Source organism: Salvelinus alpinus, chromosome 5 (genome assembly GCF_045679555.1).
Source record: "Salvelinus alpinus chromosome 5, SLU_Salpinus.1, whole genome shotgun sequence".
Classification (NCBI taxonomy): Eukaryota; Metazoa; Chordata; class Actinopteri; order Salmoniformes; family Salmonidae; genus Salvelinus; species Salvelinus alpinus.
In genome coordinates this window covers 75,319,163-75,333,666 of record NC_092090.1, presented here as the reverse complement: position 1 = coordinate 75,333,666, position 14,504 = coordinate 75,319,163, and the positions used below count along the sequence as shown (strand labels likewise).

General features: G+C 41.0%; 1 protein-coding gene across 19 annotated transcripts in view; it reads right to left on the bottom strand.

Moving 5' to 3' along the window:
* The window catches only part of LOC139576791 (AP2-associated protein kinase 1-like), a 51,928-nt gene extending 38,548 nt beyond the window's left edge, over positions 1-13,380 (bottom strand). For 6 of the 19 annotated variants that reach the window (XM_071403258.1, XM_071403259.1, XM_071403264.1 and 3 more), the window contains exon 1: positions 12,372-13,378. In XM_071403258.1, the coding sequence (XP_071259359.1) occupies positions 12,372-12,534 (163 nt within the window). In that variant the 5' untranslated portion in view covers positions 12,535-13,378. Of the gene's footprint in view, positions 1-12,371 lie in introns of all 19 variants that reach the window. The other 13 variants (XM_071403263.1, XM_071403269.1, XM_071403268.1 and 10 more) reach the window with 4 other exon arrangements.
* Between the last annotated feature and the right edge of the window lie 1,124 nt (positions 13,381-14,504).

The window sequence follows — 14,504 nt, the reverse complement described above, 5'->3', positions numbered from 1 at the left end:
ACAGTGGAGTGAGAGGGGCAGGCAGGCTTCCGCCATGACAATGTCAGTAGTAGAGGGCTAGTGTTACCATACCAGCAATAACGTTACACGCCTGTAAACTGGAGTAAATGACCCACCTTGTTGATACTGTAAAGAGAAAGTGTTGCAGCTAAATGCTTTCTGGTCTTGGGATTGCTGAGAGAACAGGATCAAAACTGCTTTGACAATTCCTGCAAATGTGACCCTGCAATACCTCAAAACCAGCTGAACAAAAATAGCCTGAAGGAAAGCAAATCTACAGCCAGAAAAATGTATCGATGGAAAAATATTCTAACTAACATTCGTCAAAATGTGTGATTTCTAATGGAGGGCAAGAGTGGTTCTCTCAGCTGGTTCTACCACTGGTCCCAGACCAGTGAATCACATAAGCAGCCTCTTCATTCATGGTTTGAGAATATTCAGAAAGTTATCCAGTTAGTTATACTGAATGATTTTACTGTGCTTTGACTGTATCATCCAACCCCCATGTGTCACTGTCTCCTCTGAATGACACACTCACTTTCATAGAGGAGTAGTCCTAAACCTGCTGAGAACTGAAAGTGAAGATATCCAGGCATTCAACCAGGGGTGGTACGGACCGACACATGGTGCCCATCTATTATTCAGCAACAGGCCCTCAGTTGACAGAATGGCACATTCACTTTGACCATGGTCGTGTGGATCAGCGTAGCATTGTCTCTAAAGCAGAGCATTAGTGTTTGGGGGACACAGCGTCGGGCTCAGCAGACTAGACTGTGGGTGTAGATGGCTCATGGACGGGACAGTACTGTGTAGAGCATAGGGATATGGTGTGGAGAGCAAAGCAGCCTAATGGGTTAATGGTGTTGACAACAATGCAGACAGCAGCACACTGAGCCAATAGCATCAATCAAGAAGAATGGTAGACGGGCCGAAACAGCCCCCATTAACATTGTCAGGGCTGTAGTGGTGCGGGTCGAGAGTTTCAAGTTCCTTGGTGTCCACATCACCAACGAACTATCATGGTCCAAACACCAAGACAGTCATGAAGAGGGCACGACAAAACCTATTCCCCCTCAGGAGACCGAAGAGATTTGGCATGGTTCCCCAGATCCTCAATAAGTTCTACAGCTGCACCATCGAGAGCATCCTGACCTGTTACGTCACCGCCTGGTATGGCAACTGCTCAGCATCTGACCATAAGGCGCTACAAAGGGGCATGTGTACAGCACAGTACATCACTGGGGCCAAGCTTCCTGCCATCCAGGACCTATATAATAGGCGGTGTCAGAGGACAGCCCATAAAATTGTCAGAGACTCCAGTCACCCAAGTCATAGACTGTTCTCTCTGCTACCGCACGGCAAGCTGTACCGGAGCGCCAAGTCTAGGACCAAAAGGCTCCTTAACAGCTTCTACCCCCAAGCCATAAGACTGCTGAACAATTAATAAAATAGCCACCGGACAATTTACATTGACTGACCCCCCCTCCCTTTTGTACACTGCCGCTACTCACTGTTTATTATCTATGCAGTCACTTCACCCCTACCTACATGTACAAATTACCTCATTTAACCTGTACCCCCGCACACTGACTCGGTACCAGTTCCCCTTGTATATAGCCTCATTATTGTTATTCTTATTGTGTTACTTTTTACTTCAGTCTATTTGGTAAATATTTTCTTAACTCTTCTTGAACTGCACCGTTGGATTTTCTTAGGGATAGGGGGCAGTATTTTCACGTCTGGATGAAAAGCATGCCCAAAGTAAACTGCCTGTTACTCAGGCCCAGAAGCTAGGATATACATATAATTGGTATATTGATAGAAAACACTAAAGTTTCTAAAACTGTTAAAATAATGTCTGAGTATAACAAAACTGATTTGGCAGGCAAAACCCCAAGGACAAACCATCCAGGGAAAAAAATTGGGGTCACAGTATTTCCCAACGGTTTCTATGGGAAGCCATATTTAATAGGAACCTGGTTGCAGTTCCTATGGCTTCCACTAGATGTCAACAGTCTTTAGAAATTCTTCAATGTTTTTCTTTTGAGAAATGAAGAAGTATGGCTGTTCTTTGTATGTGTCACTCCAGGTGGACTCTGTTTGGTGTGCATGAACTGGAACGTGCTTCACGTTGTTTTTATCCAATATTGGAAACAGTTTATCCTGTCTTAAATTTTATTGATTATTTACGTTTTAGGATACCTGAGGTTTGATTAGGAACGTTGTTTGAAATGTTTGGACCAAGTTTACAGGTAACTTAGATACTTTGTAGTCATGTTGGGCAAGTTGGAACCGGTGTATTTCTGAATCAAACGCGCCAAATAAATTGACATTTTGGGGATATAAAGAAGGAATTTATCGAACAAAACGACCATTCATTGTGTCAGAGACATTTGGGATTGCAAAAAGAAGATCTTCAAAGGTAAGGCATTTATTATATTGTTATTTCTGACTTTTGTGTCGTTACCTGCCTGGTTGAAAATGATTTTCATGTGTTTGTATGCGGGGCGCTCTCCTCAGATAATCGCATGGTCTGCTTTCGCCGTAAAGCCTTTATGAAATCTGACACTGCGGCTGGATTAACAAAAAGTTAAGCTTTATTTTGATGTATTAGTTATATTTTCGTGAATCTTGAATATTGACATTTCTGTAGTTTGAATTTGGCGCTCTGCAATTTCATTGGATGTTGTCAAATCGATCCCGCTAAAGGGATTGGCGCGCGAAGGGATCACTAACAGGTTAATTCCATTGAGAACTTGGTCAATCCTCAAGAGGCGGGTAGACAAACAAAACCCCACAAACTACAACCATTGATTATGCGAGATTGGGCTGCCATCAGTCAGGATATGGCCCAGAAGTTAATTGACAGCATGCCAGGGTGGATTGCAGAGGTCTTGAAAAAGAAAGGTCAACACTGCAAATATTGACTCTTTGCATCAACTTCATGTCATTGTCAATAACAGCCTTTGACACTTACGAAATGCTTGTAATTATACTTCAGTATTCCATAGTAACATCTGACAAAAATATTTAAAGACACGGAAGCAGCAAACTTTGTGGAAATTAATATGTGTCATTCTCAAAACTTTTGGCCAGGACTGTACATTTTAAAGTGAAAGAGTCAAAGCATAATCCCGTTACCGTGAAATGCTTACTTACAAGCTCTTAAGGTCTGGGGAGTTTCCTGGGCATGGACTCAAAATATCGATGTTTTGTTCCCCGAGCCGCTTAGTTATTACTTTTGCCTTATGGCAAGATGCTCCATCATGCTGGAAAAGGCATTGTTCGTCACCAAACTGTTTCTGGATGGTTGGGAGAAGTTGCTCTCGAAGGATGTGTTGGTACCATTCTTTATTCATGGCTGTGTTCTTAGGCAAAATTGTGAGTGAGCCCACACCTTTGGCTGAAAAGCAACCCCACACATGAATGGTCTCAGGATGCTTTACTGTTGGGCATGACACAGGACTGATGGTAGCGCTCACCTTGTCTTCTCCGGACAAGCTTTTTTCCGGATGCCCCAAACAATCAGAAAGGGGATTCAGAGAAAATTACTTTACCCCAGTCCTCAGTAGTCCAATCCCTGTACCTTTTGCAGAATATCAGTCTGTCTCTGATGTTTTTCCAGGAGAGAAGTGGCTTCTTTGCTGCCCTTCTTGACACCAGACCATCCTCCAAAAGTCTTCGCCTCACTGTGCGTGCAGATGCACTCACACCTGCCTGCTGCCATTCCTGAGCAAGCGCTGTACTGGTGGTGCCCCGATCCCGCAGCTGAATAAACTTTAAGAGACAGTCCTGGCGCTTTCTGGACTTTCTTGGGCGCCCCGAAGCCTTCTTCACAACAATTGAACCGCTCTCCTTGAAGTTCTTGATGATCCGATAAATGGTTGATTTAGGTGCGATCTTACTGGCAGCAATATCCTTGCCTCGGAAGCCCTTTTTCTGCAAAGCAATGATGACGACACGTGTTTCCTTGCAGGTAACCATGGTTGACAGAGGAAGAACAATGATTCCAAGCAGCACCCTCCTTTTGAAGCTTCCAGTCTGTTATTCGAACTCAATCAGCATGACAGAGTGATCTCCAGCCTTGTCCTTGTCAACACTCACACCTGTGGTAACGAGAGAATCACTGACATGATGTCAGCTGGTCCTTTTGTGGCAGGGCTGAAATGCAGTGGAAATGTTTTTGGGGGGATTCAGTTCATTTGCATGGCAAAGAGGGACTTTGCAATTAATTGCAATTCATCTGATCACTTTTCATAACATTCTGGAATATATGCAAATTGCCATCATACAAACTGAGGCAGCAAACTTTGAAAATTAATATTTGTGTCATTCTCAAAACTTTTGGCCACAACTGTATGCCAAAATAAAATAAAACTTGATTTCAAATTTTAATAAACCATACAAACTCTATGCACAAAGACTACTTCATTTCCAAAAACGAATTTAGTGGAAAAACTGTGCAGATGCAAACTTCGGTAATGGAATTATGGTAATATCTCCCTCAGGTTTTATTCGACCACATTTTTCAAAAAACAATATCTGCTCTGAATTAAGATTCAAAGATGTTTGCAGAAATAATGGGGTGTCAGCTATGACATGGCACCTTGAGTTTGAAAAAATATATTTTGGTTACTGAACTACATTAAGTGAAGTGGATTTACACCCGGCAACGGAATTACATCATGGGTCCCTGATCTGTACTACACAGAAATGTATCATTATGGATATGAGTGTCATTCTCCTCTTGTTTCACGAGTTTGGACATCACAGCACAGTACAGTGCAATACAGCACAGAGTAGGGTACAGCACAGTATAATATACTGTACTTTTCTTTACTGTATTGTATAGGACATATTCCACTGTGCTCTAATCACTACTGAACTGTATTTAATTTAAGTGTAATCTACTGTGCTCTACTCAATGTACTGTGCTATCCAAACTTGTGAAAATACATAAAATGATAGGTTTTGATTTGGTCCAGCGGGGTCTATCTGTGGAAGTTAAAATCAAGGACAGGGTGGGCTGTCAACATTTTTACTACTTTTCAACGTTTTACTACTTTTCGGTCTGTGCTTAGTGGGTGAGGATGCTGGTTAGTGAATGGAAAGAGTGGGCTCATGGGTAGGTGTCAGTAAGAGCTGAGAGAGGTGACATTAACTGGAAAGTGAGAGAAAGAGAGAGGGAGGGCTTGTCCAGACGCACTGTTTTAACACTCTTGGTTTGACCACAAGACACAGAAAAGTTGGGGGCTGAACATAACAATATGCCAGTGGAAGGGAGGACAGTAGCAGGTGGCCCAACTGTGGTTTGTGACTATGATTTCCCATTGTTGCCAATTCAGTTGCAGTAGTTCCGTTACAGATTTTTTGGTAATTCTGTTAATAATTGGTACGAGATTTAATCACTTAATAATTCATAAACAAAATTGATATCAGTAAAATCACTACTATGACACCAATGTCGAAAATTTGTGAATCAATTTATAGGTACACAACACAATCCTGCCTCTCGTCATGAGCTTTCCAGCCCTTACCGAGAACCACATACTGTATTTTTAACAGGGTCGTTAGCAATTGAGTTTTCCGAGTATTTCTCCACCCACCTAGCTCAAATTCTAGACGTTGGAATAAAATGAAACTACAGCATCCATAAAGGGACTATTGTACTTAAAAAATATCCTGGAGGTTTTTGTAGGGTCAACAGTTTTTATTTAGACGTATACATTTATAAAAAAAATAAATATATAAAAAAGAAAAATCACTCTCACGTGCCCATTAAGAACCAACGATGTGCTACCTTTTTCAGCTGAAGCGCAGACGTTCTACGGAACCCAAACCGGCTGCGCTCGTGCTCCTTCGTGCATAAATGTATTTTGTCCCCCCACACCAAACGCGATCATGACACGCAGGTTAAAATATCAAAACAAACTCTGAACCAATTATATTAATTTGGGGACAGGTCTTAAAGCATTAATAATGTATGGCAATTTAGCTAGCTAGCTTGCACTTCCTAGCTAATTTGTCATATTTAGCTAGCTTGCTGTTGCTAGCTAATTTGTCCTGGGATATAAACATTAAGTTGTTATTTTACCTGAAATGCACAAGGTCCTCTACTCCGACAAGTAATTCACACATAAAACGGTCAACCGAATCGTTTCTAGTCACCTCACCTCCTTCCAGGATATTTCTTCTTTCCATAACATTTTGGGTAGCCTTCCACAAGCTTCCCATAATATGTTGGGTGCATTTTGGCCCATTCCTCCTGACAGAGCTGGTGTAACTGAGTCAGGTTTGTAGGCCTCCTTGCTCGCACACGCTTTTTCAGTTCTGCCAACAAATTTTCTATGGGATTGAGGTCAGGGCTTTGTGATGGCCACTCCAATACCTCGACTTGGTCCTTAAGCCATTTTGCCACAACTTTGTAAGTATGCTTGGGGTCATTGTCCATTTTGGAAGACCCATTTCCAACCAAGCTTTAACTTCCTGACTGATGTCTTGAGATGTTGCTTCAATATATCCACATAATTTTCCATCCTCATGATGCCATCTATTTTGTGAAGTGCACCTGTCCCTCCTGCAGCAAAGCACCCCCACAACATAATGCTGCCACCATCGTGCTTCACGGTTGGGATGGTGTTCTTCGGCTTGCAAGCATCCCCCTTTTTCCTCCAAACATAAAGATGGTCATTATGGCCAAACAGTCCTATTTTTGTTTCATCAGACCAGAGGATAGTTCTCCAAAAAGTTCAATCTTTGTCCCCATGTGCAGTTGCAAACCGCAGTCTGGCTATGTTATGGCGGTTTTTGAGCAGTGGCTTCTTCCTTGCTGAGTGGCTTTTCGGGTTATGTCGATGTAGGACTCATTTTACTGTGGATATAGATACTTTTGTACCCGTTTCCTCCAGCATCTTCACAATGTCCTTTGCTGCTGTTCTGGGATTGATTTGCACTTCTCGTACAAAAGTACGTTAATCTCTAGGAGACAGAATGCGTCTCCTTCCTGAGCGGTACAACAGCTGCGTGGTCCCATGGTGTTTATACTTGCGTACTATTGTTTGTACAGATGAACGTGGTACCTTCAGGCATTTGGAAATTGCTTCCAAGAATGAACCAGACTTGTGGAGGTCTACAATTTTTTTTTCTGAGGGCTTGGCTGATTTCTTTTGATTTTCTTATGATGTCAAGCAAAGAGGCACTGAGTCTGAAGGTAGGCCTTGAAATACATCCACAGGTACACCTCCAATTGACTCAAATTATGTAAATTAGCCTATCAGAAGCTTCTAAAGCCATGACAACTTTCTGGACATTTCCAAGCTGTTTAAAGGCACAGTCAACTTAGTGTATGTAAACTTCTGACCCACTGGAATTGTGATACAGTGAATTATAAGTGAAATCATCTGTCTGTAAACAATTGTTGGAAAAATTCCTTGTGTCATGCACAAAGTACATGTCCTAACCGATTTGCCAAAACTATAGTTTAACAAGAAATTTGTGGAGTGGTTGAAAAACTAGTTTAATGACTCCAACCTAAGTGTATGTAAACTTCCGACTTCACCTGTAAATGCCAACTAACTTTTTGATCAGTGTGTGTTTCAACTATTTAACTGTACTAGAACGCTTAAGGCTGCTAAATTTTTTTATTTTGGTTAATCGGTATCGGGTTTTTTGGCAAGAAAAATATCAGATATTGGTATCGGCCAAAAATGTCATATCGGTGCATCCCTACTATTTATGTTGTTTACAACTTTTACCTTTACTCCACTACATTCCTAAAGAAAATATGTACCTTTTACTCTCACACGTTTCCCTGACACCCAAAAGTAGTCTTTACATTTCGAATGCTCAGGCATCTATCAATATAGCTCACTATGTCCCTGTCTGTCCGTAATAAAAAAAAAACTAATAAAATCATGCTGTTTGCTTAATATAATCAATTTACTTCTACTTAAGTAAGACAATGTAGTACTTTTTCCACCACTGTACTTAAGTACAATTTAAACCAGATACTTTTACTCAAGTAGTATTTTACCCATGTTACCAGAGATGCCTTTTTCTTTCTTTGTATAGGTATTCGAGCGCATTTGATATTTCACAAACTATGTCAAGGAACATTTAAAACTAATACCGGGTCGCTGATTATTGTTTTGATAACAAACATTCAGTCATGTTACCTAGCTAGCTAACAACCTGGTGACTTGACAGTAGGTTCAGGCCAATTTTATTGGCACAGGTAAAAGGTAAAAGGTCTGCTAGTCATGAGATGTGCTTCAAAAAGGTAAGATTCCTATTGGCCTAATGTAAGCCTAAGTAAATAAAAAAAATCTATTTCTTTCTGGTGCTCCTTAAATTCTGTTTGGTGTCTAACGTTTTAAACTGGGAGCAGTGTGTATAGGTGTGTTTGTGGGAGAGAGAATGGTGTGTGTGTTTGAGAGTGAGGGAGACCGAGAGAGTGTGTGGATGGGAGGGAGAGTGTGTGTGCATTAACTGAAGGGTAAAGGGTTCATGCAGTGTTTTCCCCTTACTGACATAATGACATGCAGATCCTTACGCATGTATATTCGTTCCTCGCATTCCTCCAGCCAAATCACAGGTAGGCCTTTGCAAATATGAGCAAATCAGCCATTCAATGCCATATTCTATTATACACTGAACAGTGTGAAGTTCAACTCAATGTGTTGTATTGAGTAAGTGTGAATTTCAGTGACAGGTTTTTTGGAAAATGTTTAGAAAACGTGGACAAGCCTCTGGGGGACGGGGCAAACAGGATGCTAGGCCAATTATTTATTTTTACACCGTGGTATCGCGATACTACTAGGTATCGTAATATTTAGCCTGGTATCTTTTGTAACATTTTTGGTACCGTGACAACACTATTTCTGATACCTTTTAATATTTTTTCTACTCAGTGGCTACACCCCCGTGAGCCCAGACATCACATTAGGCGTCATAGAACCGCACCGTCTTCGACAGAGGATAAAACCCACTCCTGAAGAAATTCACACCAGACTAGAAAACATGCAGCTGACGCAACATGTTAAAATAGTTTGCACTACAACTCTACCAAAGGACAAGACCATACCACGTGGAGCATTGGCTACACGGCTGGAAATGGTTCAACTCTGAGACTATCAGTCCCTACAGAATAAGAGCAAATCTTAGATATGTAATTTCTAGCTGCAGACTAGTAATTATACAAGTCTAGAAAGAGAATACCGACAACTGCTGAAGCATCTATTCTATGAGAAGATTTCTGAATGGTACTCTGAAATATCCATTCTAACCACCTACAACCGCAAAAGACATTGTGACTTCTGGGAAAGTTAACCAGAGACTCTGATGAACCCTACAGGACGATTGAATATTCCAACAGAGAAGACAACGACATAGGGCGTAAATATATAAATTGCAATTATCCTCGAATGAGCGGCCGTTCACGTGCAAAGGATTAGCATTTCAATTAATATCATTCTAGACTGTGTGTAGTGAATCCAATTGGTCTTTCCCAGTCTCCACCCCTTTCCTTTTGTCTTCCAAGCAGTCATATCGGATTAGCCCACTAGGGACTTTTCTATCATTGTTAGTAACCAATATCTACTGTTTGTTATGTATTTCTGTGATTATTTAGTTAATAAATAATTAAGCCAATTTGTATATTGCTGAATCATTATGGAAACTAGGGTTTGTGCAGATAACCAATAATTTTACGACGTTTGGAATGAGACTAATGAGGTAACAATTAATAATCATTAATGGAAGACTAATTGAAAATATCTTAAGAGTCGATTCGGGAAATAGAGACTCATTTTTTTCCCTGTGGTGCCCCAACTTCCTAGTTAAAGTTTACATGATAGTTTTAATAATAATTACAGAGAATTGATTTGATAAAATAACAGTCTTCACATTTAATGATAGTCACAGACACGACAAAGGTAATATATCTCTTAAACGCTGTTGAATATTCCGATAATACGGGGTGCTACGCTAGCTAGATGTGGCTGGGGGTGGTAATAGCCTTTCTTTCACATGATCCATCAATTTAGAAAAGTGCGCCTGGTAAGCGTCATTTAATAATGATAAAATATTTTACAAGTAACCATTTCCATGTACCCTTTACACCTTCTGTATCTTGTGCATGTGACAAACTTAGATTTAATTTGATATAGTGCGTGTTTAACAGAGACGGTAATGTGAACAACATGACCAGCACCAAAGTCAGATTTGGATACAGGCCAAGGACTAGATAATATATTTTTTAAATGGAGTTCACACTTATTGTAGGCTACTACTTTTACAATTTTTAGTCTTGATATCTTTGGTTGTTTACTACACTACTCACTCGGTTTAGTACATGGCCTCACAAGTGAATCCTTAAAGAGATGTGTGGGGCTAAGGCTTAAGAGGGTGTGAACAATGCTGAATGGGTGTAGACAACATGCTCTCCAGTAGGTGTAACAAAAATATTCATGGGCAATTTTCTTAAAAGTGGGGTTACAAGTTCATCAACTCTCAAAGCAGAATTACTTTCCCATTGATATACCATTTTCCAGCTTAGTCTACTTTTATCCAATGTAAAAAACAATTCCAAATGTTGCTACATAGGACCAAATCCAGATGGTGGGTCACACATTAAAACTGCAAACATTTTCTCTACAGCCCAAGGCAAAATGTGTAGAATTGCTTGAGTTGAACTCTAAAACGTACAAAAAAGTATCTCCGCTGTAAAGAGGAGGGCCACTAAAATGTACGCATAGCCACGAGCAACTGTGGCCCCTCATGACTTCAGATTCGGGTCTACCAAACATATTAAGAAATGACAATGCCAGATGATCATCAACATCATGTGAAGGAGAACATAGCTCAAGAGGTAAGCTGTGTCAATGTTCCAACCAACCCTGTGAAGCAAATGCACACACCCACAAAAGTCAGTGACCAAAGACAAGCCGCGTTGCCAAACCAACACAATTCTCCCAATCTAATCTGAAAGATAATGTATTGTGTGGAGCATGTGCTAATTTATTGCCTTAAGTTATAGGCCTCCCCACTGTGTGCTGCCATTACAGTCACTCCCAGTAGGCCTTGGAGCATCTATTCCTTTTAAGTATATTCTCCATCCTCCATTGACCGGAGATTAATGGTGAACACACATACAACAGAAATTAATTGGAAACAATATGACCCGTTTGGCTCCTACAGTCCTCATGTAGCAAATTGTACTGATACCCTCATCTAAAATCCCACATTTTTTTATCCCCTCCATTTGTCATCAAGAGTTGTGACTCAGTCAGAAGGTAATAATGTCTGAGCAGACTTAAAATAATACCTTGTTCCTCCATTCTTGAGGAATGGGGGCTAGAAATGTTAGCCTATAATGTATGTCAGTTATGATGAGGTGAGATTCCAATTCCAGGGCCATGTTCCTCCTGTGAAAGACCAACCAGGTGGACAATCCTGAATGATAGATATGCTTGATACAACCTTGCCCATGCCCTAGATGCCCCATCTGCTTCAGGATGGAGACTGTCCAGTTTTTAGATTCCCATCACCATCCATCTGGTGGTCACATTCCAAATTAATCCTGACACTACCAGTGACACCACAGCTGTTTTAGGGCGCTCACAGCTGTTACAGCAGTTGCATACCATAGCCGAGCTTCCAAGGCCCCCAGGCATAGGCTAAGTCCTTATTATTGACCATGATGACAGAATTCTTGATATCGCCAAGAATTAAAATCAAAGCCAATCTGTTATAACACTATTTGCAAACAAAAGCAGCTAATGTTAGTTTATGTTAGATTGAGATCATAGGATGGAGGCCATATCACAGCTTGGTCTCATAGACATTTTAAATACGGGACACTGAAATTCGTATATGTTACATTGTGTATGGTTACATAAGACAGAAGGTTACTTAAGACTGATTGGGGTGGATAGGTGTGCATATAACGCGAACGTCCAGCAACCCAAAGGTTGCGTGTTCGAATCTTATTAGACAACTTTAGCATTGGAGCAACTTTTATATTACTACTTATTATTTTTAGCTACTTTGCAACTACTTAGGATGTTAGCTAACCCTTCCCCTAACCCAGAAAGTGGAATTCGTCACATATATACGTGTTTGCACATTCACAACATATTGTACGTTTTGCAAATTCGTAATATATCATACGAAATGGGTGGACATCTGTAAATTAATACATACCATACGAAACGCTACATATCGTAAATGAGGTGTCTGATTTACGTACAGATTTTTTTTTCTTCTTCTTGAAACCAGGTTGCACGTCATCAGGGTAAACTTGCTTCCAGCTTGGCACTAGTGATATCGGGCAATGTTTGAATAGCAGATAAATTACTCTAACGTTAACTCACCTTCAGCAACAGTTTCATCAACGGTCACTTGATACCGTCCAATGGTGAAAACCCGTCCAATAAAACTGCCAACGCTGCTGCTCGACCCAATGCCACCTCCACCTGCTCCAGAACCAGGCCCAGAACTCGCAAGTTCCCGGCGTGAATCGAAGAACTTCTTCATTTTCCGGTGGTGAAAGCCAAGTGCCGATTGGTTTGCAATCAATACCTATCCACAATAACGCCTAGCTAACTATTCGATTTGGATAATTGGTTGACCGTAGTCAATTTAGGTTAGTTAACAAGTTAGCTATCTTATTGAAGAGTCCCCTCGTTCGATTTCCAGGCGCTAGCTAGCTAGCTAGCTACCAAGGTGTCGACTGTCATAATAGCTAGCTAGCTAAATAGCCAACTAGCTAGTTAACTCACTATCAGCATATGCGTTGACACGGGTTAGCTATTAACTAAGGTTATTACTATAACATTAGCAATGGATAATCCGTTAGCTAGTGGTAGCAAAGAAATCCCTATCTAGCTGGCTTTGACAGTTGTGTTGGCAAACTACTAAGCTAGCTAGCTACTCTGGCCAGCTTGTTCTAGTTATTTACAAACGTCATCACCCATTTTCAGCGTAAAGACATTTAGCTATTTCACCCGTTTCTCCAGAGCTCTTGGTGTAGACTCCTGAATACTCCCTGGTTTCTCTTAGAGCATTGGCTAATTAGCTGCTTAACGTTAGCTACATAGGTGTCCTAGTAGCTAGTAATTCATAGCCAGCTTTACTCCCGTGGACAACAACTGATCTGCCTGGGCGCAACGTCGATGACAAAATGTGCAGATCGGCGCTACTGTCAGTTGGATTCGGTAGGGCTTTAGATCAGGCAAGTGACACCGTAGATAATATTTGCACGTTCGAACTATTTGAGAAAATCTTTCTAGCTTTATTTGGTTCTTCGTCGCGAAGGACCGTGTACTATGCTAAATTTTGAAAATAAAAATAAATACTCTAATCTGAGTGACGTTGACCTCAATGAGACCAGGGAATTGTAGTCCGTACAAGGTATGTTGTGGAATCGGCGGGTCGCCTTCAAAATAAAGGCCCCCCCTTTGAAACTGATGCAAACAGTTAAACATTGTGGAATCATGACCCAATTTGACTAGATGGTGCTAAACAATTTTGGAATGGTGTTATATAAATTCAACAAAAGACAATTTGTTAATTTGATCAACAACAAAAAAATATTTTAAAATTGTACTGTGGATGCCCTTATGAAAAAGATTGCAGTCATTGTGTCGTATAACTGCAGTATCCTGCAAATACTGCATCCACAGTTTTTTTACTGCAGTAATTTTGCAGTACATTAGTGCAGTACGCTGCAGTTATTCTGCAATTACTGCATCCAAAATACCACAGTCGACTGCAGTTACTGCACTTTTACTGCAGTTTTAAAACTGCATTTCTTTTGTTGTAAGGGTGTATTAGACTTCAGAATTGTATTGGGGGCATACTAACATTGCAATGTACAGTCTTACCTATGGATCTTGGGTCCATTAATAGGAAATCATGTCACAATTGAATCTATTGTTCATATTGGACATTCATATCGCAATGTACGGCCTTACCTATAGATTTTGGGTCCATGAAATGGGGTATCAGCCTACTCAGTGACACTCACAGAACACAACTGTGAAGAGTTTTCACAAATGGGGTATTGTGGGGTATTGTTTGTAGATGTAACACAACAGAATGCGTAATAAGTCAAGCTGTATGAATACTTTCTGAAGGCACTGTATAAGGCCGACTTAAGCTGGAGACAGCAACACTAGAATGGGTGAGGTCTGGGAGCATAGTGCTGATAACATTGGACCTATCATGGAAAGCAACTCTGGACCTGCTAGGAAAACTGACTCTAGACCTGCCAGGAAAACCGACTCTGCACATGCCAGGGAAACTGACTCTAGATGTGACAGGGAAACTGGCTCTGAACCGTATAGGGAAACTGGCTCTGGACCTGACAAGAAATAGGATTCTGGACCTGAAACTGGCAAAGAGCTAGGAGATCGGAAGAGCTCTGGGCCTACTAGAGGAACTGGTAACTCTGAGTCGGGTAAGAGCCTGATGGCCCACCTGGGCTTGGGACTGAGTGCCGGAGA